Source organism: Moschus berezovskii, chromosome 17 (genome assembly GCF_049115385.1).
Source record: "Moschus berezovskii isolate FMDL1 chromosome 17, NW_MosBer_1.0, whole genome shotgun sequence".
Lineage (NCBI taxonomy): Eukaryota > Metazoa > Chordata > Mammalia > Artiodactyla > Moschidae > Moschus > Moschus berezovskii.
The window spans coordinates 52,665,471-52,691,739 of record NC_142476.1 but is presented as its reverse complement, the minus strand read 5'-3'; the positions used below and the strand labels follow the sequence as shown (position 1 = coordinate 52,691,739).

At 39.3% G+C, this 26,269-nt stretch overlaps 1 protein-coding gene across 7 annotated transcripts in view; it reads left to right on the top strand.

The window, feature by feature from the left end:
• The window catches only part of DNM3 (dynamin 3), a 670,947-nt gene that overhangs the window by 193,527 nt on the left and 451,151 nt on the right, over window positions 1-26,269 (top strand). For all 7 annotated transcript variants that reach the window (XM_088845459.1, XM_088845461.1, XM_088845462.1 and 4 more), the window contains exon 4: window positions 1,222-1,425. In XM_088845459.1, the coding sequence (XP_088701585.1) occupies window positions 1,222-1,425 (204 nt within the window). The remainder of the gene's footprint in view (window positions 1-1,221; window positions 1,426-26,269) is intronic.

Genomic DNA, 26,269 nt, shown 5'->3' with positions numbered 1-26,269 from the left:
TTTACAAAGTTTTCTTTATGTATATTTTAAACTTCTAGAATTCCAAAGAAGAATGCATGAAAACTTCCATTTTTAGTATCTTCAACTTTTGCAAAAATCTTAGAGGTGCATGGTACTATGGTTGAGTTTTCTTTAATGAATTTTCTTTCAGTCCTATATATTCTTATTTATTCTCTTCCTGAGGAATCAACTGTGATTTTTTCTCCCCAGACTGTCAGCAAAAACTTATAAATTAGATAACCTATTCTTGGTGAGTAATACAGAATAGCCTCCAGAACGACTAAGATTTTGGTGGGACAGATTTTCATCTCTAATCTTCTCCCCAGCTCTGTTGCTTTTAAATTGGACCATGAAATGCTCAATTATGACTTCCCAAGAGCACTTGGAGCCAAGTGTATAGAGAGACTTGGAGCTTTTGTGTATAGAGAGAAAGATAGCCAGGTCAGGGCTGGAGTCACTGACTTAGTAGTTTCCTGGGTTTCCAAAATGGTGCTCCGTGAATCTGGCTGTAGAGACTGCACACTAACTTCATGACTAACTGCTTTCCAATAAGCTAAGCGACTTGCTGTTGTTTAGTCACTAGGTTGATTCTGAACCTTTGTGACCCCATAGACTGTAGCCCGACAGACTCCTATGTCCATGGGAATTTTTAGACAAGAATACTGGAGTGAGTTGCCATTTCCTTCTCCAGGGAATCTTCCCCACCCAAGGGTCGAACCCGTGTCTCCTGCATTGGCAGGCATGTTCCTTACCACTCAGCCACCTGGGAAGCCCAGGCTAAGTGGCTAACACTTTGTAAATAATGCATAATGCTTTTAAAAGAAAGGACAAACCTTACTCTGAGAATTTTTACACCATTTGAAGGGAAGTACAAGACAGACAGCATATTCGCTTATTGTTCTGTGTTTGAATTATAGGTCCCTAGTTATAAGCATGGCAGCTCTCTGAGAAAGCTATTAGGTATGCAAATCAGTGCTTCTTAAGTTATGTTAAAAGGATCATTTGGCCTAGTACAATCATATCATAAAAATAGAGAAAATACGCAAGGCCAGTTTGAATTCTATCCTGTTTTATTCTGTGCACTTGAGTTGGAACTCTTCAGATACATGTTATATAAAGCTCAGCTTGTTTCATTTCTAAGAAAATAACACACGATTCTGCCTTGTTGATATCTTTCAGCATTGACGGTACATGTAAGACTTTTTTTTTTCCCTTCCACAGTGTTAAACCTAACCCTGATCGACCTACCCGGAATTACTAAAGTGCCCGTGGGAGATCAGCCTCCAGATATTGAGTACCAGATCAGAGAAATGATTATGCAGTTCATCACACGGGAGAACTGTCTGATTCTGGCTGTTACCCCAGCCAACACCGATCTTGCAAACTCAGATGCATTGAAGCTAGCGAAAGAAGTTGATCCTCAAGGTGAGTGTGTAGCCCATTATATGAAAGGTAATTAGTTTCAAATATCAAGAGTTTGGGTATATTTCAAGATAATACAAAATCTCATGACTTGATTTCATTATCAGTTAAATTGTTGTTATTTAGTTGCTAAGTCGTGTCCAACTCTTTTGCAACCCCAGGTATTGTAGCCTGCCAGGCTCATCTGTCCATGGGATTCTCCAGGCAGGAATACTGGAGTGGGTTGCCATTTCCTTCTCTAGGGGATCTTCCTGACCCAGGAATTGAATTCACATCTCCTGCTTTGCAGGAGAATTCTTTACCATTGATCCCCTTAGGAAGACTTTTACTTTAGCCATTATTAATGTTGTTAGCTCTTTTGTATTTAAGATGCGGAAAGAAAAATAACTGGGGAATATAGTCTAAACCTATATACCTGAGACTGGAGCTTGAAACAAAGCAGGTGGAAGTTTCAGGTGGCTAGATGGGGAACATCACTGGGCCTCCTTCTTCAGCATTAGTGGCTTGGGAGAGCCAGAGTATGGATTGGGACTGTAATCTAGTTATGAAAATGATACTAAAACCCATGTCTCATAAGCCTTCTTGTCCTGAAGAGACAAGATCAGGTTATCTGATTGGAACAGAGATAGCACTTCCATCAGTGTAGTCTAAAGAGTACAGCACAGTCATATCCTTGAGAAGTCCACACTTACTTCAACTGAAACTTCATCACTTCGGTTCAGTTCAGTCACTCAGTCATGTCTGACTCTTTGCGACCCCATGAACTGCAGCATGCCAGGCCTCCCTGTCTATCACCAACTCCCGGAGTCCACTCAAACCCATGTCCATTAAGTTGGTGATGCCATCCAATGATCTCATCCTCTGTCGTCCCCTTCTCCTCCTGCCCGCAATCTTTCCCAGCATCAGGATCTTTTCAAATGAGTCAGCTCTTTGCATCAGGTGGCCAAAGTATTGGAGTTTCAGCTTCAACATCAGTCCTTCCAATGAATACCCAGGACTGATCTCCTTTAGGATGGACTGGTTGGATCTCCTTGCAGTCCAAGGGACCCTCAAGAGTCTTCTCCAACACCACAGTTCAAAAGCATCAATTCTTCGGTGCTCAGTTTTCTTTATAGTCCAAATCTCACATCCATACATGACCACTGGAAAAACCATAGTCTTGACTAGATGGACCTTTGTTGACAAAGTAATGTCTCTGCTTTTTAATATGCTATCTAGGTTGGTCATAACTTTCCTTCCAAGGAGTGTCTTTTAATTTCATGGCTGCAATCAGCATCTGCAGTGATTTTGGAGCCCCCCAAAATAAAATCTGACACTGTTTCCGCTGTTTCCCCATCTATTTGCTATGAAGTGATGGGACCAGATGCCATGATCTTAGTTTTCTGAATGTTGAGCTTTAAGCCAACTTTTTCACTCTCCTCTTTCACTTTCATCAAGAGGCTCTTTAGTTCTTTTTCACTTTCTGCTATAAGGATGGTGTCATCTGCATATCTGAGATTTGATATTTGATTGATATTTCTCCTGACAGTCTTGATTCCCAGAGAAGGCAATGGCAACCCACTCCAGTACTCTTGCCTGGAAAATCCCATGGGCGGAGGAGCCTGGTGGGCTGCCATCTGTGGGGTTGCACAGAGTTGGACACAACTGAAGAGACTTGGTAGCGGCAGCAGCAATCTTGATTCCAGCTTGTGCTTCTTCCAGCGCAGCGTTTCTCATGATGTACTCTGCATATAAGTTAAATAAGCAGGGTGACAATAATCAGCCTTGATGTACTCCTTTTCCTCTTTGGAACCAGTCTGTTGTTCCATGTCCAGGTCTAACTGTTGCTTTGTGACCTGCATACAGGTTTCTCAAGAGGCAGGTCAGGTGGTATGGTATTCCCATCTCTTTCAGAATCTTCCACACTTTATTGTGATTCATACAGTCAGAGGCTTTGGCATAGTCAATAAAGCAGAAATAGATGTTTTTCTGAAACTCTCTTGCTTTTTCGATGATCCAGCAGATGTTGGCAATTTGGTCTCTGGTTCCTCTGCCTTTTCTAAAACCAGCTTGAACATCTGGAAGTTCACGGTTCATGTATTGCTGAAGCCTGGCTTGGAGAATTTTGAGCATGACTTTACTAGCATGTGAGATGAGTGCAATCGTGTGGTAGTTTGAGCATTCTTTGACATTGCCTTTCTTTGGGATTGTAATGAAAACTGACGTTTTCCAATCCTGTGGCCACTGCTGAGTTTTCCAAATTTGCTGGCATATTGATTGCAGCACTTTCATAGCATCATCTTTCAGGATTTGAAATGGCTCAGCTGGAATTCCATCACCTCCACTAGCTTTAGGAGTGCAAATGATATCCCCATTTTGTCTGCCACAAATCTATATCCAGAAAGTTAAATGAGGCCTCTCTTTCTGTTATAGACCTGGCTTATTTTACAAGCTTATTTTTTATTAAATACTTCTTAGAAATTGCGATATGAATATTCATGAATTTATCCCAAATGAACCTCAGTTTTTACAGCTCATTTTAACTCCTGATTTAAAGTTAGCACATCTTTACCCCAGTTTTTTATATCCTGTAAACAGTAGTCCTAAGAACAGATTTTTTTAAAGTCTGCAGATTATTCACAGACAACTTTGCAGAGAATTAATAGTTTTATGGGAATAGAGAAATTATTCAATGCCATGGTATTCTACTCCTTGTCTGCTTTTGCGTAGTGATGGCTAAAGAGAACAAATTCATTGCCTGCAGGCTCTTAAGTACAATTCTTGGCTTAGTTACTAGAAATTCCTTGCTAACGTCAGGGTTTATTATTTGTTTTTGAATCCTAGTTTCAATGCTGAAACTCCTGAACATTGTTGTACTTGGGAACCCTCAGGTTTGCATGGTTATTAGGTCTCCACCAGAGACCCACTTTTGTGTGCTGCTATCCTGAGGCTTTGGCTGGTCCTGGACATTACTGAAACTCCAAAGGAAGAGAGTGAATTCTTGTCCACAGCAATATTGTTCATATTTGTAGTAAAATAATCAAAAGAGAAAAGAAGATGCTGTAGGACTCAATGCAACTTGAGTTTAGAATATGAGATATAGAGACAGAATATTGGGGTTGACAAATAAATACATTTATTTACCCTGTCTTCCCAATTTCATCCCACTGTGATTAGAGAATATACTTTGTGTCATTTTTATCCCTTTAAATTTATTCAATGACCTAATATATGGCCTACCCTGAAGAATGTTCCACGTGTATTTGAGAAGAATGTATTTTTTTCCTGCTGTTCAGTGTTCTCTTGATGTTTTCTAGGTCTATTGGTTTATGATGACATTCAAATATTGTTTTATTCTGGTTCCTCTGTCTTGTTCTTCTATTATTGAAAATGAGATTTTGAAGCCTTTCATTATTATTGATAAACTGTCTGTTTCTCCCTTTGAGTGCATTGAATTTTGCTTTATATATTTTAAGACTCTGTTGTTAGGTGTATTTGTACTCATTATATCTTTTTAATGGATTGACCTTTCGATCATTATATGTTTTCTTTTTTCGCTAGTAACAATTTTGTCTTAAATTCTGTTTTGTTTGATTTTAGTGTAGCCACTTCAACTCTTTTGGTACATGTTAGCCTGGTATAACTATTTCAATCCTTCAATTTCAACCTATTTGTGTCTTTTAATATAAAATGTATGTTTTATAAATATCATATAGTTGGATCAATTTTTAAAAATCCTATTCAACCATATCTTCCTTTTGATTGGAGTGTTAGTCCATTTCCATGTAATTACTGATAGAATTTATGGCTGTTGTTTTACTATCTTATGTATTATATATTTTTTGTTTTTATATTCCTTTATTATTGCCTTTTTTTGTTAAAATTGTGTTTTCTAAAGTATCAAGTATCATTTTAATTATTGTATCATTTATTTGAGTATTTTAAAGTTATTTTCTTAGTGATTGCTGTGGGATTACAATTGACCTCTTAATTTAGAACAATCTGGTTTAGGTCAACACCAGCTTAATTTCAATAGTATACAAAATTTTTGCTTCCGTAGAGCTCCAGTCCATCCCTCTCCTTTGTGTTATTATTATTACACAAATTATCTTTATACATCATGTGCCTATCAACACAGATATAATTATTGCTTTTGTAGTTTTCTTTTAAATCAGTTAGGAGGAAAAAAGTTACAGACAATCACAAATACATTATATTTTCTTTTACATTTATTTATGTACATTTGTCCCTTGATATCCATGGGGAATTGGTTCCAATACATAGCTGAATCAAGTCCCTCATATAAAATGGCATGATATTTGTGGAATATACACATCCTCCCATATACTTTAAATCTTCTCTTGATTACTTATAATACCTAATACAATGTGATTGCTAAGTAAATAGTTGCTGGTGTGTGACAGATTCAAGTTTTGCTTTTGCCAGCTTTATGGAATTTTCTTTGAATATTTTTGATCCATGGTTTGTTGAATCCATGGATATAGAAACAGTGAATATGGAGGGTCAACTGTAGTTACCTTTACCAGTGTTCTTTATTTCTTTGTGTGTGTGTGTTTAAATTGATTGACTATTTATTTATTTCTTTAGGCTGGACTGTGTGGCTTGTGGGATCTTAGTTCCCTGACCAGGGATCTAACCTGTGCCCTCTGTGATAAAAATGCTGACTCTTTACTACTGGACTACCAATATTCCTCCTTTGTGTGGATTTGTATTGCTGTCTAGTGTCTTTTCATTTCAGCCTGAAAGACTTCAGTTAGTATTTCCTGTAGGGTAAATTTGCTAGTGAGGGGTTCTTTTGGTCTTTATTTGTCTTGGAATCTCTTAATTTCTCCTTAATCTTTGAAGGAAAATTCTTAGTTCATGGTCTTTATTTCACCACTTTGAGCATGCCATCTTACTGCCTTCTGACCTCTATAGTTTTCTGATGAGAAATCAGCTGTTTATCTCATTGAAGATCCTTTGAATCTCTTCTCTCTTGTTGCTTTTAAGATTTTCTCTTTGTCTTTTGAATGTTTGATTATGATGTTTATAGGTGTGAATCTCTTTGCTTTTTTATCTTTCAGGAAGTTTGTTGAACTTTTTGAATGTGTAGTTTAGTTTTCATCAAATTTGGGGCATTTTCGGCCATTATTTCTTTAAATATTCTTTCTTCCCATTACTTTACTTTCTGAAACTTCCATTAAATGTATGTTCACAAACTTGATTTACTCCTTTATTTTCTTCTTTGTTCTATCTAATCCTCGGATGAGAGGAATACTCTCAACTGACTGGTCTGAAGGTTCTTTTTTCTGCTTGCTCAGATCTGCTGTTGAATATTTCTAGGAAATGTTTTTATTCCTATTATTTTAATTTCCACCTCCAGACTTTAGTTTTTAAAACTAATCTCTTTATTGATATTTGGTGAAATATCATTCTCTTACTTTTTTAGTTATTTATGTATGACTTCCTTTAGTTCTTCAAAAATATTCAAAATACCTGATTTAAAATCTTTGTCTAGCAAGGTTGATGTCTGGACTTCCTCAGAGACAGTTTCTATTGAATATTTTTCTGTGTATGAGGCAAACTTTCTTCATACATCTTACAATGTTTTGTTGAAAATGGAATGTTTTAAGTAGTATAGTGTGGCACCACTCAAAATCAGATTCTGCTCCTCCTCCAATGTTTGTTTTTGTTGTTGGTTGTTGTTGCTATTTGCTTAGTAATTTTCCTGAGTTAATTCTGTAAAGTCTGTATTTTTTGTTGTTTGTGGTCATTAAAGTCTTTACTCAATTTTCTCATTGGTCAACTAATTATTGGACAGAAATTTTTTTAAATGCTCAGAGCCAGGAAGTCTCCCAGCATTTGCTGAAGAATTTGATGTGCGTTTTGGAATATGCCTTCTGTGTGCAGGCAGTTTACAGCTGTGCCTTAGTTTTCACTTTCTGCTTGTGTAGACCCTTAAGGTTAGCTAGAGATGAGAGTTTAGATCTTTCTAAGATCTTTCCTGAGAATGTATATAACCCCAGGCATGGCCTGCTAGATTCTAGATTATACAAAATTCAAAGGCCTTTATGACCATCTCGTTCCCCAAATTTTCCTTTAAAGTTTTTTGGTCATCATCTTTTTTTTTTTTCCCCCAACTGTTACTGCTGCCTGAGGCAGCTGTTATGTTAAACAATTGCCACTTATTGTTTTCCACATGCTTCCTGGGGGAAAAGGCTATTTGTACTGAGGAAACTCTGAGCCAGGTAAAATAAAGAAAAGCCCTATAAATGAGTATTTTAATTACTAGACAAGTTAAATAATTATAGTTCTCTGAAAGTGGTACTTCTGATGTATTCCAACCCCATTCTAGTCCTTCCAGTAGCTTCGGGATGCTAGTTTTTTCACTATGATTGTGGGATTTTGGTCTTTAAGTTTACTGCAGAGCTAAGGAGAGGGGATTGGGAATAGGGAAAGTTGAAACATCACAAATCTTTCTATTTTTCCTGAGATCCAGAGATTTTGTTGAATAAATGCCCCTCACTTTGTTGTAAGTCTTTGATTAATTTTGAGACTTCTGAAAAAGTTGACTTTGACAACTATTGCCTGTATTATTGTTGCTTTTATGAAGGAATGGTCTTTTCAGAGGTTCTATTCCACCATTCCTTTTTCTAGTCCAATATTCTTTATCCTAATCCTATGTAACTTTACAGGACATTATATGGAAATCAGGGCATTTCCATATAAAAGATATTTGAGTTGAAATGATGAGGGTAATCTGATTGTGACATCTGTCACCCTGTTAGTCTTCAGGATTGATTTGGCTAGCTTGAAAGTCTGTTCTTATCACTTCATGTACACCTTTCCTCAAGTTTTGCCCTTAGCTAAAGAGGATGGCCTGTTTAGATAACAGAGGATCATTCATTATTCAAGATATCTGAATTATAATCTTATCCACCAGGGTACATAATTATATAATTTTCTGAGATACGGTCTATTTTAGGCAGCAGCTACTTTGCACTGAATTAAGCCTATTTGACATAGGCTATTTTCACCTAAGCAGGATTTGGATATATTTGAATATATACTTGAGAAGGAAGTTTCTGTTGATAAGTTAATTATAAATTATTTGCATAATGATCTTAAAAGTAAAATCTTTTTTCAAAATAAGTGTTAGTAAAATGCTGGGATGGAGTTATACATGTTTTATATTAAAATAAACTTCATGATGAATTATTCTCCCAGTGTATGTGTAATGTTACAAATTTGTAGCTAGACAAAGGTTGAGCTTATCTTTTGAGTAATTTGTGAAAAATGTTTTTACTAACTAAATGAGGATTTTTAATAAAACTTCAAGAGGAATGAATATACTATTTGAAAGGTCCAATTCCGAATTATCAGAATGATATAATGTTTTAATATATTTTTCCCAGTATAGTGGTCTTAAATTTTCAAAGTACTTTTACATACTTTGGTTTTAGTTTAACCAGAATACTGTGAGGTTGGTTATGGTGAGGTCCTATTTTGGGGTGAGGACATTTGTTCAGGTGATGTATGTGTGTGCTGGCTAAGTTGCTTCAATTGTGTCTGACTCTGTGACCCTGTGGCTTATAGCCTGTCAGTTGTACGCAGTGTTGAATAACATACTTGCAACCTCACAGTGCTCTTTGCATTTCATCAAATCACTCTTCTATTAATTGCTTTATTAAATGGTATAGATGAAAGAACACAGGGTTTTGAAACTGATCTATGCCTTCCTGGTTATATATTCTTGGGCAAGCTGTTTAACTTTTTTGAACTTTATTACTTCAATTCTAAAATGACATGCAATGATAATAAACCTTACTGCAAAAATGATAAATAAATAAGGTAAATTTGTCTGTAAAGACAACTCTTAGTCTAAATGGCTAGTCAGATGCTAGCAATTATTTTCCTTTTGAAAATATTCATGGGACACTGCTTTGATAATTAATTTTTTGTTTGTTTGCACTGCCCAGCATGTGGGATCTTAGTTCCCTGACCAGGGATGGAACCTGTACTCCTTCAATGAAAGTGCGGAGTATTAACTTCTGGATTACCAGGGAGGTCCCTGTTCTTTTGTTTATTGTACATCAGTTATAGTAATAATAAATGTATAAAACGATCAGTAGTATTCTGTAATCCAAACTGTTGCCTACAGGAATGTGAATTAATGAGGCTTGATAACAGAATTGTGAAAGAATTATTTTGAGTATTTTAATAATGTGTCATGAAAATTAAAATGATTTCAGATTTACCAGCGAATTACTAGATTAACTTTAGGTGAAAGAAGACCTTAGCTAGGTTGAGTCTGGGATTGGGTGGAAGGAGGATTATCCTTAACCTGGCTTAATGTGTTTATGGCATTGTGCCAACTGCTACTCACAGATACAGAGTAAAAGGGGCAGACTAGGATTCTTAACATGGGTTGCTATGATTCTCACCTTGGTGACTACCTTGCATTGATTTCTGTAAGAAATGCTTCCTCCAGCTATTTAGAAGTTTTACTCAGGTGTCTTAAAAATTCAGTCACTGCCTTTGTTAGCTAATTCATTAATTTGTTGTTCAACAGACAGTCATCAGGCATCTGTTGAGCCTGGCAAAGTGCTTGTTGGACCATCTAGTAGGATGCTAAACTAAGTAGATGTACAGTACATATTTCTGATTATTTTTGTGACTCTTAGCTACCTAAAAAATAAGTTGTTTCCATGGCATCTTCTCATTGTGGGATCATAAAAGTTCCCCCCCCAAAAAAAAAGTTTATAGAGACCTGATTTATTAAATGAATACTTTTATATTTTAGGGGATGTGATTTGGCCCTCAGTGTATATTATTAATTCAAGTGAAATGGTAGTGTAATAACACTGTGTGTCATATGTTATAACCACAAGTATCTGTCAGGTAGCTAACATTGCCCAGTTTTACATAAGAGAAACTAAGCTTAGAGACTTAAGCCACAATGTGTGGCATAAGTCCTCCTGGAGAAGGTCTCCATTAGCCCTACCAGAGAGCTGCAGCGTAGGCGACCCACAAACTGGAGAACAATTATACCAAAGGAGTTCTCGCACTGTTGTGAAAGTTCTTGGCCCACAACAGATTTCCCAACCTGGGGATACAGCAAAGGAACTGAGAACCCCCAGGGAATTTGACTTTGAAGGCCAGTGGGGTTTGATTATAGAACTTCCACAAAACTGGGGAAACAGAGACTCTTGGAGGATACAAACAAAACCTTGTGAGCACCAGGACCTAGGAGAAAGGAGCAGTGACACCACAAGAGAGTGAGCCAAACTTGCCTGTGAGTGTCCTGGAGTCTCCAGCAGAGGCGTGGGTTGACAGTGTCCTGCTGAGTGGTCAGGGACACTGACTACAACAGTCCTGGGAGCCGTGGCATGCTGGCACAAGGCCTTTTGAAGGAGGTTGCCTTTACCCCTACCATAGATTGGCCTCAACTATAGGGAGGGAACACAGCCCCACCTATCAGCATAAAATTGAATTAAAGATTTACTGAGGATGGCCTTGCTCACCAGAACAAGGCCCAGGTTTCCCCACAGCCCGCTCCTCCCATCAGGAAGCTTGTACAAGCCTGTTCTCCTCATGCATCATAGAAGAGTCAAAGTAAATACCATAGTCACAGAAAACTAACCAAACTGGTCACATGGATCACAGCCTCGTCTAACTCAGTGAAACTAGGAGCCATGCTGTGTATGGCCACCCAAGACGAACGGTTCATGGTGGAGAGTTCTGACAAAACGCAGTCCACTGGAGAAGGATATGGCAATCCACTTCAGTATTCTTGCCTCGAGAACCCCATAAACAATATGAAAAAGCAAAGAGAAATGACACTGAAAGATGAACACCCCAGGCTGGTAGTTGTCCAGTATGCAGTAGAGAAGAGTGGAGAAATAGCTCCAGAAGGAATGAAGAAGCTGAGCCAAAGCGGAAACAACGCCCAGTTGGGGATGTGTCTGGTGGTGAAAGTAAAGTCTGATGCATTAAAGAACAATATTGCATAGCAACCTGGAATGTTAGGTCCATGGATCAAGACAGACTGAAAGTGGTCAAACAGGAACGAGATGGCAGGAGTGAACGTCAACATTTTAAGAATCAGTGAACTAATAAAATGGACAGGAATGGGTGAATTTAATTCAGGAGACCATTATAGCTACTTCTGTGGGAAAGAATCCCTTAGAAGAAATGGGGTAGCCCTCACAGTCAACAAAAGACTCCAAAATGCAGTACTTGGGTGCAGTCTCAAAAATGGCAGAATTATCTCAGTTAGTTTCCAAGGCAAACCATTCAGTATAACAGTAATCCAAGTCTATGCCTAAACCATTTATGCCAAAGAACTGAAGTTGAGTGGTTCTGTGAAGACCTACAAGACCGTCTAGAACTAACACCAAAAAAATATCCTTTTCATCATAGGGGATTGGAATGCAAAAGTAAGAAGTCAAGAGATACCTGGAGTAACAGGCAAGTTTGGCTTTGGAGTACAAAATGAAGCAGGACAAACAGTTTTGCCAAGAGAACACACTGATCATAGCAAACACCTTCTTCCAACAACACAAGAGACAACTCTACACATGAACATCACCAGATAGTCAGTACCAAAATCAGATTGATTATATTCTTTGCAGCCGAAGATGGAGAAGCTCTATACGATTAGCAAAAACAAGATTGGGAGTTAATTGTGGTTCAGATCATGAACTCATTATTGCAAAATTCAGGCTTAAATTGAACAAAGTAGGGAAAACCACTAGACCATTCAGGTATGACCTAAGTCAAATCCCTTATGATTATGCAGTAGAGGTTATACACATAGATTCAAGGGATTAGATCTGATAGACATAGTGCCTGAAGAACTATGGATGGAGGTTTGTAATATTGTACAGGAGGCAGTAATTAAAATGATCCCCAAGAAATAGAAATACAAAAAGGCAAAATGGTTAACTGAAGAGGGCTTGCAAATAGCTGAGAAAAAAAGAGAAGCAAAAGACAAAGGAGAAGAGGAAAGACATACCCATCTAAATTCAGAGTTCCAAAGAATAACAAGGAGAGATAAGAAAGCCTTCCTAATGCAAACTACTACAGTCACTGTGGAGAACAGTGTGGAGATTCCTTAAAAAACTGGAAGTAGAACTGCCATATGACCCAGCAATCCCACTTCTGGGCATACACACCGAGGAAACAAGAATTGAAAGAGACACGTGTATCCCAATGTTCATCGCGGCACTGTTTATAATAGCTAGGACATGAAAGCAACCTAGATGTCCATCCGCAGTAGAATGGATAAGAAAGCTGTGGTACATATACAAAATGGAATATTACTCAGCTATTAAAAAGAATACATTTGAATCAGTTCTAATGAGGTGGATGAAACTGGAGCCTATTATACAGAGTGAAGTAAGCCAGAAAGGAAAACGCCAATACAGTATACTAATGGCATCTGGTCCCATCACTTCATGGGAAATAAATGGGGAAACAGTGGAAATAGTGTCAGACGTTATTTTTTGGGGCTCCAAAATCACTGTGGATGCTGATTGCAGCCATGAAATTAAAAGACGCTTACTCCTTGGAAGGAAAGTTATGACCAACCTAGATAGTATATTAAAAAGCAGAGACATTACTTTGCCAACCAAGGTCCATCTAGTCAAGGCTATGGTTTTTCCAGTGGTCATGTATGGATGTGAGAGTTGGACTGTGAAGAAGGCTGATCACCAAAGAATTGATGCTTTTGAACTGTGGTGCTGGAGAAGACTCTTGAGAGTCCCTTGGACTGCAAGGAGATCCAACCAGTCCATTCTAAAGGAGATCAATCCTGGGTGTTCATTGGAGGGACTGATGCTAAAGCTGAAACTGCAAAACTTTGGCCACCTCATGCGATGAGTTGACTCACTGGAAAAGACTCTGATGCTGGGAAAGATTGGGGGCGGGAGGAGAAGGGGATGACAGAGAATGAGATGGCTGGATGGCATCACTGACTCGATGGACATGAGTTTGAGTGAACTCTGGGAGTTGATGATGGACAGGGAGGCCTGGCGTGCTGTGATTCATGGGGTTGCAAAGAGTCGGACACGACTGAGCGACTGAACTGAACTGAATGCATATACGTGACTGAACTGAACTGAACTGAATGCATATGTGTGGAATTTAGAAAGATGGTAATGATAACTCTTTTGCAAGACAGCAAAAGAGACACGGATATATAGAACAGTCTTTTGGACTCTGTGGGAGAGGGTGAGGGTGGGATGATTTGGGAGAATGACAGTGAAACATGTATATTGTCTTATGTGAAACGAATCGCCAGTCCAGGTTTGAGGCATGATACAGGAGGCTCGGGGCTGGTGCACTGGGTTGACTCAGAGGGATGATATGGGGAGGGAGGTGGGAGGGAGGTTCAGGATGGGGAACACATTTACGCCCAGGGTGGATTCATGTCAATGTATGGCAAAACCAATACAATATTGTAAAGTAATTAGCCTCCAATTAAAATTAAAAAAAAATAATTAAAAAGAAAGCCTTCCTACATGAACAATGCAAAGAAATAGAAGAAAACAATAGATGAAAAAGACAATAGTCTCTTCAAGAAAATTAGAGATACCAAGAGAACATTTCATACAAAGATGGCACAATAAGGACAGAAATGGTATGAACCTAACAGAAACAGAAGATATTAAGAAGAGGTGGTAAGAATACACAGAAAAACTATACAAAAAAGATCTTCATGACCCAGATAACCACAATGGTGTGATCACTCACCTAAAGCCAGACATGCTGGAGTGCACAGTCAAGTGGGCCTTAGGAAGCATCACTGTGAACAAAGCTAGTGGAGGTGATGGATTCTAGCTGAGCTATTTCAGATCCTAAAAGATGATGCTGTGAAAGTGCTGTACTCAATGCCAGCGAATTTGGAAAATTCAACAGTGGCCACAGGACTGGAAAAAGTTTTCACTGGAATCCCAAAGAAAGGCAATGCCAAAGAATGTTCAAACTGCTGCACAATTGCACTCATTTCACATGCTAGCAAGGTAATGAGAGTGTTAATAGCCTTGGTAGGGAGGTCAGAGGCCCCCAAACTGCAGAAGGAAATAAAACTGCAAGTGGCAGATGTTTTTATTATTTTCTCTTCTTATCCTCTGTTGCATGGTGACACCTGGTTCCACCTGAACTTTATCTCAAACCTTGTGCTGCTGCTGCTGCTAAGTCACTTCAGTCGTGTCCGACTCTGTGCGACCCCATAGATGGCAGCCCGCCAGGCTTTGCCGTCCCTGGGATTCTCCAGGCAAGAACACTGGAGTAGGTTGCCATTGTCTTCTCCAATGCCTAACCAGTGCATTTTTCTCATGGAAATGTCTTTTTAAAGCTATGTTGAACTATGTATTTGTTTGGAAATCTGCTTTTCTTCAAGATTCATGTCAATTTTTTATGGCCTGGGATGACTCACCTTGTGCCAATGTTATCTCAAAATGCATGTTGTGGGTGAGAGGCCTGGTGCAAATCTCTCAGTTTTGAGGCATTTCCTTTCTCTTAATTAGCAGCTTGCTAATAAGTATATAACTCCTTGCTAAAAGCTGACAAGGAGGCAGTCTTTCTGTCCCCTTCTGATGTCTATGTCAGAAGCTTTCTCTATCTCTTTTATACTTTAATAAAACTTTATTACACAAAAAGCTCTGCGTGATCAAGTCTTGTCACTGGCCCTGGATCAAATTCCTCTCCTCCAGAGACCACAAATCCTGGCATAATTCACGGATGGTAGCAGCAACCTTTCAGTAATGCTCAAAATCCTGCAAGCTAGACTTACAGAATGTGAATCAAGAATTCCAGATGTACAAGCTGGATTTAGAAAAGGCAGAGGAACCAGAGATCAAATAGCCAATATCTGTTGAATCAGAAAAAGCATGAGAATTCCAGAAAATTATCTACTTCTGCTTCATTGACTATGCTAAAGCCTTTGACTGTGTGGATCACAACAAACTATGAAAATTCTTAAAGAGATGGAAATGCCAGACCATCTTACCTGCCTCCTGAGAAACCTGTATGTGGGTCAAGAAGTAACAGAAGTGGACATGGAACAACAACTGGTTCAAAATTGGGAAAGGAGTACGTCAAGGCTGTATATTGTCATCCAATACTTAACTTTTATGCAGAGTGAATCATGAGAATTGCTGGGCTGGAAGAAGCACAAGCTGGAATCAAGATTTCCAGGAGAAATATAACCTCAGATATGCAGATGACACCACCCTTTGGCAGAAAGTGAAGAGGAATTAAAGAGCCTTTTGGTGAAGGTGAAAGAGGAGAGTGAAAAAGCTGACTTAAACCTCAAAATTCAAAAAATGAAGACATGGCATCTGGTTCCATTACCTCATGTCAAATAGATGGGGAACAATGAAAACAGTGACAAAATTTCCTTGGGCTGCAAAATTACTGCGGATGGTGACTGCAGCCACAGAATTAAAAGATATGGCAACCCACTCCAGTACTCTTGCCTGGAAAATCCCACGAACAGAGAAGCCTGGTAGACTACAGTCCACGGGATCTCAAAGAGTCAGACACAACTGAGCGACTTCACTTCACTTTCTTTGGAAGTAAAGTTATGACTAACCTAGACAGCATATTAAAAAGCAGAGACATTACTTTTCTGACAAAGGTCCATCTAGTCTAAGCTATGCTTTTCCCAGTAGTCATGTATGAATGTGAGAATGGGACCATAAAGAATTCTGAGCGATGAAGAATTGATGTTTTTGAACTGTGGTGTTGGAAAAGACTCTTGAGAATCCCCTGGGCTACAAGGAGATCAAACCAATCAATTGTAAAGTAAATCAACCCTAAATATTTATTGGAAGGACTGATGCTGAAACTCCAGTACTTTGGCCACCAATGTGAAGAGCATTAGAAAAGATCCTGATGCTGGGAAAGATTGAAAGCGAAAGGAGAAGGGGATGACAGAAGGTCAGATGGTTAGATGTCATCACTGACTGGATGAACATGAGTTTGACCAAGCTCCAGGTGATAATAAAGGACAGGGAAGCCTGGCGTGCTGCAGTCCCTGGGGTCGCAAAGAGTTGGACCTGACTGAGTGACTGAAAGACTAAGCTTTGAGAAGCTATGGAACTTGCTCATGGTTATCATAGCTGATGAGTAGCAGAACATGATGTAAGCCTACCTATCTCTGATACCAGTAGGTGTAATTTGCCATCCATTGTATCATCTATCTTTCTCACACCAACTGTGTTTTAAAACACTTTGTTCAGTGATAGTCATAACACTGACATGTTCAGTCAGTCAGTCAGTTCAGTCGCTCACTCGTGTCTGACTCTTTGTGACCCCATGAATCACAGCACGCCAGGCCTCCCTGTCCATCACCAACTCCCGGAGTTCACTCAAACTCATGTCCATCGAGTCGGTGATGCCATCCAGCTATCTCATTCTCTGTCTTCCCCTTCTCCTCCTGCCCCCAATCCCTCCCAGCATCAGAGTCTTTTCCAGTGAGTCAACTTGTCGCATGAGATGGCCAAAGTATTGCAGTTTCAGCTTTAGCATCAGTCCTTCCAATGAACACCCAGGATTGATCTCCTTTAGAATGGACTGGTTGGATCTCCTTGCAGTCCCAGGGACTCTCAAGAGTCTTCTCCAGCACCACAGTTCAAAAGCATCAATTCTTCGGTGATCAGCTTTCTTCACAGTCCAACTCTCACATCCATACATGACCACGGGAAAAACCATAGCCTTGACTAGACAGACCTTTGTTGGCAAAGTAATGTCTCTGCTTTTTAATATACTATCTAGGTTGGTCATAACTTTCCTTCCAAGGAGCAAGCGTCTTTTAATTTCATGGCTGCATTCAGCATCTGCAGTGATTTTGGAGCCCAAAAAAATAAAGTCTGACACTGTTTCCACTGTTTCCCCATCTATTTCCCATGAAGTAATGTTAGATTTTTAAAAATTGGAGTAATAGCTACTTGACAACGTTTTTGGTACTAAGCATGGTGAAGCATTGTTAAAGTTTGTTGGATTAGGTTTTGCTTCATAATTCTTTTTAAGGAAAAGATTTACTAGAATATCTCTATCAGTCTGTGTAAGAAACAGACTTCTTGAAAATCTTAAGACTGAACTTCTAGAGCAAATATTATAAATACTGGAGAAAGAATTGGTTTGTAAGCATTCATGCTAACATTTTCTTATGAATGCTTCATTATTTCCCCAAAGCACTCAGTGAATATTATCTTCAACTGGTTTAAAGTGATGTTTTACTTTTCATAACAGTTTTCAACATGGCTACATTGCCTCAACTAATTTTAAAATATCGTTGCTTTTTTCTTTTTTTAACAAGTAGTTAATGAGCAACTCCTATATACCATACATCAATTTGGGCATCATGAATACAGTGTAACAAACCAATGTTGGCCTTATGAAATTCATGTGCAAATGGGGGAAACAGACCAACTATCCACTCATGATAAGTGCTGTGAAGAAAAATAAAATAGGAGAAAGGAAGAGAGAGATACCAGGGATGCTATTTCAGTAGATGGTCCATGGAAGCTGCACATAAGCAGAGGACTGCTAAGTGAGGGAACAAGCCCTGTGAATATCTGTAGGTGGTGCATTCCAGGTAGAGGGGACCACAGGCACAAAGGACTGCAATACCTCTGGCTTGAGATATTAAGGAACAGCAAGAAACCCATCAAGGATGGAGCTCAGAGGAAGAAAAGTACTCTCTGCAGTCAGAGAGGTAGGTGGACCCAGATCACTTAGGGTCTTCTAGGCCATGGCAGAGACTTTGTATTTTGTTCAAAGTGTGATGAGCAGCTGCTGGAGGGTTTTGAGTGTAGAGATAATATCTGATTTATGTTTTCATAGGTTAGTCTGGCTGCTGTGAGAAGAAGTGACTAGAAGAGAGGCACAAGTATGAACAAGGGCATCAGTTGCATTACTCTTACAAAGAGATCCAGTGGGGAGAGGGATGATGTGGCTTAGAATAAGAGAGTAATGGTACAGAGGGAAGAAACTGTCAGATTCAAGATATATTTTGAAAGTAGAGCTGATGGTTTACTGATGACTTGCTGTGAGTAAAAGAAAGGAGTCCAAGTTGACTCCAAGAGTTTCAATGGTGATGCCATTTACTAAGATTGGGAATATTAGGAGAGAAACATGTTTTGGGGAATCAAGTGTTCTCTTTTGGACATATAAAATTTGAGATGTTTATTAGTTGCTTAAGTAGTGATGTTAAACGCATTCAAGGGAGAGTTTCAAGCTGAAGTTACAAATGTGGGAGATATTAGCCTCAAGGCAGTGTAGTGAGTCAAATTATACCTCCCTAAAGATATATCCAGCGGATGTTGGCAATTTGATCTCTGGTGCCTCTGCCTTTTCTAAAACCTGATTGAACATCTGAGAGTTCACGGTTCACATATTGCTGAAGCCTGGCTTGGAGAATTTTGAGCATGACTTTACTAGCGTGTGAGATGAGTGCAATTGTGTGGTAGTTTGAGCATTCTTCGGCATTGCTTTTCTTTGGGATTGGAATGAAGACTGACCTCTTCCAGTCCTGTGGCCACTGCTGAGTTTTCCAAATCTGCTGGGATATTGAAAGCAGCACTTTCACAGAATCTTCTTTCAAGATTTGAAATAGGTCAACTGGAATTCCATTACCTCCACTAGCTTTGTTCATAGTGATGCTTTCTAAGGCCCACTTGACTTCACATTCCAAGATGTCTGGCTCTAGGTCAGTGATTACGTTATCGTGACTATCTTGGTCGTGAAGATCTTTTTTGTACAGTTCTTCTGTGTATTTTTGCCACCTCTGCTTAATATCTTCTGCTTCTGTTAGGTCCATACCATTTCTGTCCTTTATCGAGCCCATCTTTGCATGAAATGTTCCCTTGGAATCTCTAATTTTCTTGAAGAGGTCTCTTGTTTTTCCTATTCTGTTGTTTTCCTCTATTTCTTTGCATTGATCACTGAGGAAGGCTTTCTTATCTCTCCTTGCTATTCTTTGGAACTCTGCATTCAGATGCTTATATCTTTCCTTTTCTCCTTTGCTTTTCACTTCTCTTCTTTTCACAGCTATTTGTAAGGCCTCCTCAGACAGCCATTTTGCTTTTTTGCATTTCTTTTCCATGGGGATGGTCTTGGTCCCTGTCTCCTATACAATGTCATGAACCTCCGTCCAGAGTTCATCAGGCACTCTATCTATCAGATTGCCAACATCCGCTGGATCATGGAGAAAGCAAGAGAGTTCCAGAAAAACATCTATTTCTGCTTCATTGACTATGCCAAAGCCTTTGACTGTGTGGATCACAAGAAACTGTGGAACATTCTGAAAGAGATGGGAATACCAGACCACCTGACCTGCCTCTTGAGAAACCTGTATGCAAGTCAGGAAGCAACAGTCACAACTGTACATGGAACAACAGACTGGTTCCAAATAGGAAAAGGAGTACATCAAGGCTGTATATTGTCACCTTGCTTATTTAACTTATATGCAGTGTACATCATGAGGAATGCTGGGCTGGAAGAAGCACAAGCTGGAATCAAGATTGCTGGGAGAAATATCAATAACCTCAGATATGCAGATGACACTACCCTTATGGCAGAATGTGAAGAGGAACTAAAGAGCCTCTTGATGAAAGTGAAAGAGGATAGTGAAAAGGTTGGCTTGAAACTCAACATTCAGAAAAAGAAGCATGGCATCTGGTCCCATCACTTCATGGGAAATAAATGGGGAAACAGTGGAAACAGTGTCAGACTTTATTTTTTTGGGCTCCAAAATCACTGCAGATGCTGATTGCAGCCATGAAATTAAAAGACGCTTACTCCTTGGAAGGAAAGTTATGACCAACCTTGATAGTATATTAAAAAGCAGAGACATTACTTTACCAACAAAGGTCTGTCTAGTCAAGGCTATGGTTTTTCCCGTGGTCATGTATGGATGTGAGAGTTGGACTGTGAAGAAAGCTGATCACCGAAGAATTGATGCTTTTGAACTGTGGTGCTGGAGAAGACTCTTGAGATTCCCTTGGACTGCAAGGAGATCCAACCAGTCCATTCAAAAGGAGATCAATCCTGTGTGTTCATTGGAAGGACTCATGCTAAAGCTGAAACTGCCTTACTTTGGCCACCTCATGCGACGAGTTGACTCACTGGAAAAGAGTCTGATGCTGGGAAAGGTTAGGGGCAGGAGGAGAAGGGGAAGACAGAGAATGAGATGGCTGGATGGTATCACCGACTCAATGGACATGAGTTTGAGTGAACTCCGGGAGTTGGTGATGGACAGGGAGGCCTGGCGTGCTGTGATTCATGGGGTCGTGGAGAGTCGGACACGACTGAGTGACTGAACTGAACTGAACTGAAAGATATATCTAAGATCTAACCCCTGATACCTGTGAATGTGTCCTTATTTGGAAATAGAGTCTTGATGCAATGAAGAATCTTGAGATAGATATTCCTGGATTTACAATGCTTCCAGAATCCAACGACTAGTGTCTTTGTGAAGTGAAGTGAAGTTGCTCAGTCATGTCCGACTCTTTGTGACCCCATGGACTGTAGCCTACTGGGCTTCTCCGTCCATGGGATTTTCCAGGCAAGGGTACTGGAGTGGGTTGCCATTTCCTTCTCCAGGAGATCTTCCTGACCCAGGGACTGCCTCTTGAGAAACCAGACCAGGGACTGAACCCAGATCTCCCACCTTGTGGGCAGATGCTTTACCCTCTGAGCCACCAGGTAAATAAGAATAGAAATAGAATAAATGTAGGAGAAACAAGGTAAAGACAGTGAAATATATGAGAAAAATCCCAGGGAAGTGGAAATGTTTTATGGGCACCTGTGGGAGTCCTTGCCAAAGATAGAAGAGAATTAGATTGTTCCCAATTTTATGAATAGGAAAGGCAGATGATATGGATACAGATGACAGTAGCTGGTTAGACTGATTGGTGGAGAGATAGCTTTCAACATATTGAGTTTATTTATGGTAATGTAATACCCACCTATCCTGATAGGTTCTAAGGGTCATAAAATGAAGACACCATGTTTACACCACTGTTCAACATGACCTGAGGTGACACTAACATCTGTGTGTTTTATAGATACTTCTAGATCTAACCAGTCCATTCTAAAGGAGATCAATCCTGGGTGTTCATTGGAAGGACTTATGCTAAAGCTGAAACTCCAATACTTTGGCCACCTCATGCGATGAGTTGACTCACTGGAAAAGAGTCTGATGCTAGGAGAGATTGGGGGTAGGAGGAGATGGGGATGACGGAGAATGAGATGGCGATGGCATCACCGACTCGATGGACATGAGTTTGAGTGAACTCCGGGAGTTGGTGATGGACAGGGAGGCCTGGCGTGCTGTGGTTCATGGGGTCACAAAGAATTGGACACGACTGAGCGACTGAACTGAACTGAACTGATACCCTCACTGAGTAGTTCATCATAAAGAGGCACTTACATTTTCTGTATAAAAAGCAGAAGAGTCAGTGCCAATCATGATACTGATTTATTACTTGAGCATGAGTTCATTACCCATGAAGATTCTCATTGTGCCTTTTATCTTCTGGGCACAGCAGTATTTAGGCATTACCCATCAAGCTTGTCATCTGCAATAGAGGGTTGTTCAGAGGCCTTACTAGGGAGACAAATGTGTCTGCAAATTTTTTATGGTGATTTATTTCACAGCAAACAAATTTCATTTCTAGCATGACCAGAAGTCTTCCTGAAGGATGAAAAATACTTCTAAGAGGAGTGTTAGACTTCTGGATGGGAAAGAGGGCATCATTTTCTCTTGAGATGAAATTTGTGAATTGGTCAGAATTTACCAGGAAGCTGGAGGCAGACTTCTCTATTTGTCCAGCCTACTTCCTCAAGGTTTTGCCTTTCCAAAAGTCTTCATAATCGTTCTGGAAAAAGGTAGTTCATAGGTGATATAAACTGATACTCATGTACCTTGGGCAACACTTGGCAATTGCCAACACAGTTTACTTTTCTCTCTGGTTATGGAGGTTCTGGAGGTGCTGCTAAGTCAAACAGGAGCTTCAAGTATCCAGGCATTAAGTCAGCGTTCAGAATATGATGAATATGGTTATAAAATGCAAATATAAGAGCAATTCATAGAGGAAACCTATTTTCTAGGCAGTGTCTCTTTCCCTGAGGCTTTTCTTTTTGCCTCATTGGATTCCTGTTTCACCTTGAAATTCTTAAGTCTTTTGAAAATGGTCAGATATTTAAGTTAAAACAGTTGTCCCTTAGTGCTCTTGGTGGATTGATTGCCAGAGACTATGCAGATACCACAATCCACAGACATTCAGGTCCTTTGTGTAAAATGGCATAATGCAATGAATACAGTTTGCCCTCCTCACCTACAGATTTTGCATCCACAGACACTGAGAGTCAATTGTAGACATTAAATAATTAAATCAAGAGTACAAATCCTACCTAGTATTGATCAAATCAGTTAATATTTGTATGTGTGCATGCTCAGTTGTGTCTGACTGTTGGCGATCCCATGGACTGTAGGCTGCCAGGCTCCTCTGTCCATGGAATTTTCCAGGCAAGAATACTGGAATGTGTTACCATTTCCTACTTCAGAGGATCTTCCTGACCCAGGGATCAAACCCTAGTCTCTTGTATCTCCTGCATTGGCAGGTGGATTCTTTACCACTGTGCCACCCAGGAAGCCAGCTGTCTTAATCTTTAAGAAGAAATAACTGAGTGTGTTAATTCATGTTGTGTTAGTTGCTCAGTCTTGTCCAACTCTTTGTGACCCCATGCATTGGAGCCTGCTAGTCTCCTCGGTCCATGGAGCCTGGCGGGCTTCTATGAGTGTTAACTGTCTATGGACTTATAACACTTATATCAGTGTTAACTGTAGCTTGTCAGGCTCCACTGTCCATGGAGCCTGGTGGGTTTCTATGCATGTTATCTCATAAAAGGCATGTTTTGACTTCTTAAGGGATATGTTTTTGAGCTTATTTTTTAACATAAATGAGATTATGAAAATCAGTTAGGTTAGCTTCCCCCCTCCCCTAAATGGAGAAAATGCTAGGAACAGAGACTAAAACGTTTATGGTCTTTGAAAACGTTGTTTTATGTCATTTCTGTTTATTCTTAAATATCTACTATTACTAGGATTAAATAAGGAATACATTAGATGTCTGCTGTAAAGAAAGCAGGGACCACAGATACACATGACCTTACAGTCCTGTGTGTCAGAACTTTGATAGGAGACGTATGAAATATATCATCATAATACTATAGTCTGAAGTCTGAAAATTATAGATACATATTTCAAATTCATGTTGCTATTCTGCATTTTTACTTGAATTTTAATATTTTGATGCATATACAATTCAAATAAGTTTATTAAATCTTATGTTAGAAATTAGCTTCTTTGCAAAGAGAGTAGTTCATCTGCAATTTATAAATAGACTTGCCCAGGTGTAGAAAAAACTTCCATTTGAGCTTTAAAAATGTGTGTTAAGTCTTAGAATTATATCTAAGATTTTATCTAGATTTATATGTCACATATAAAGCATGTCTAGATTTATATATTGGAGAAGGCAATGGCACCCTACTCCAGTACTCTTGCCTGGAAAATCCCATGGACGGAGGAGCCTGGTGGGCTGCAGTCCATGGGGTCACTATGAGTTGGACGTGACCAAGTGACTTCACTTTCACTTTTCACTTTCATGCATTGGAGGAGGAAATGGCAACCCACTCCAGTATTCTTTCCTGGAGAATCCCAGGGACGGGGGAGCCTGGTGGGCTGCCATCTATGGGGTCATATAGAGTCGGACACGACTGAAGCGACTTAACAGCAGCAGCAGCAGCAGCATATTTATCTATATCATTGAAAAGTATGTTGAATCTGAGAGTTGGAGACATGACAACAGTGGACCAGGGGTCAAGCCTGAGGTTCTGTGGCAGGAGTGCTTAGTCTGAACCACTGGACTAACAAACAATGTCAGGCACCAGGGAATATTAATTGGAGTGAAGTATCCCAGAGGTCCACATCTCAACACCAAGACCTACCTCCATCCAACTGCCTGCAAACACCACTGCTGGAAACCTCAGGCCAAACACCTAGTAAGACAGGAACACAGTCCCACCCATCAAAAAAAAAAAAAAAAAGATGATAGAAAATTGTTACAAATGAAGGAACAAGTAAATGAAAATAAATGAAAAGGAAATATGTAACCTATCTGAAAAATAATTTAGAGTAATGATAGTAAAGAAGTTCTAAAATCTTTAAGATGGACAAAATGCAAGAAACATTTAGTACTTTTAACACAGAGACCTAGAAGAAATAAAGGATAAATAAACAGAAATGAAGAAGACAATTACTGAAATTAAATATACTCTAAAAGGAATCAGTAGCAGAATAACTGAGGCAGAAGAATGGATCAGTGAGCTGGAAGATAGACTGGTGGAAATAACTGCCTATCAGTGAAATAAAGACTGAGAAGAATTGAGAACAGTCCCAGACACCTCTGGGACAATATTAGATGCACCAATATTTGAATTATAGGGTACCCAGAAGAGAAAGAGAAAGGATCTAAGAAGTATTTGAAGAGATATATTCAAAAACTTCCCTAGCATGGGAAAGGAAATAGCCACCCAAGTACAGGAGGTGCAGAGAGTTCTATATAAGATAAACCCTAGGAGAAGCACCCTAAGATGCATATTAAACAAGCTAATAAATACTAAATACAAAAATATTAAAAGCAGCAAGGGAAAAGCAAAAAATAACATACTAAGTAATCCCCATAAAGCTATCATCTAAATTTTCAGCAGAAATTCTGCAGGTCAGAGGATATACATTTAAAGTGATGAAAGGCATAAACCTACAACCAAGATTACTCTACCCACCAAGGATCTCATTAAGTTTGCTGGAGAATTCAAAAGCTTTACGGACAAGCAAGAGCTAAGAGACAGCCTTACAACAAATACTAAAGGAACTTCTCTAGGCAGAAAACGTAAAAGAAGAAAAAGACCCACAAAACAAACTCAAAACAGTTAAGAAAATGGCAATAGGAACATACGTATTGATAACTGTCTTAAATGTAAATGGATTAAGTACCCTAACCAAAAGACACAGACTAGCTGAATGGATACAGAAGCAAGACCTGAGTACATGCTGCCTACAAGATACCCACTTCAGACCTAAGGACACGTATATACTGAAAGTGAGAGGGTGGAAAGAGATATTCCATGTAAAAGGAAATCAGAAGAAACTAGGAGTAACAATATTCAGACAAACAGATTTTAAAATAAGAACTGTTACAAAAGATAAGGAAGGGTACTACATAAACTTTCAAAAAATTGCAGTGGGAAGAACACTCCCAAACTCATTCTATGAGGCCACCATCACCCTGATACCAAAACCAGACAAAGACATCACAAAAAAAGAAAACTACAGGCCAGTATCCTGATGAACATAGAAGCAGAAATCCTTAACAAAATACTTGCAACCAGAATCTGACAACACAGTAAAAGGGATCATACACCATAATAAAATGGGGTTTATCCCAGGGATGCAAGGATTCTTTAATTTATGCAAATCAATCAATACGATACACCATAATATCACACTGAAAGTTAAAAAACATATGATCATCTCAGTGGATGCAGAGAAGGCTTTCAACAAAATTCAGCAGCCATCTGTGATAAAAACTCTCCAGAAAATGGGCATAAAAGGAAACTACTTCAACATAATAAAGGCCATATATGACAAATTCACCTCAAACATTATTCTCAGTGGTGAAAAACTGAAAGCATTTCCTCTAGGATCAGAAATAAGACAAGGATGCCTACTCCTTGCCACTATTATTCAGCATTTCTTTGGAAGACCTAGCCACAGCAGTCAGAGAAGAAAAAG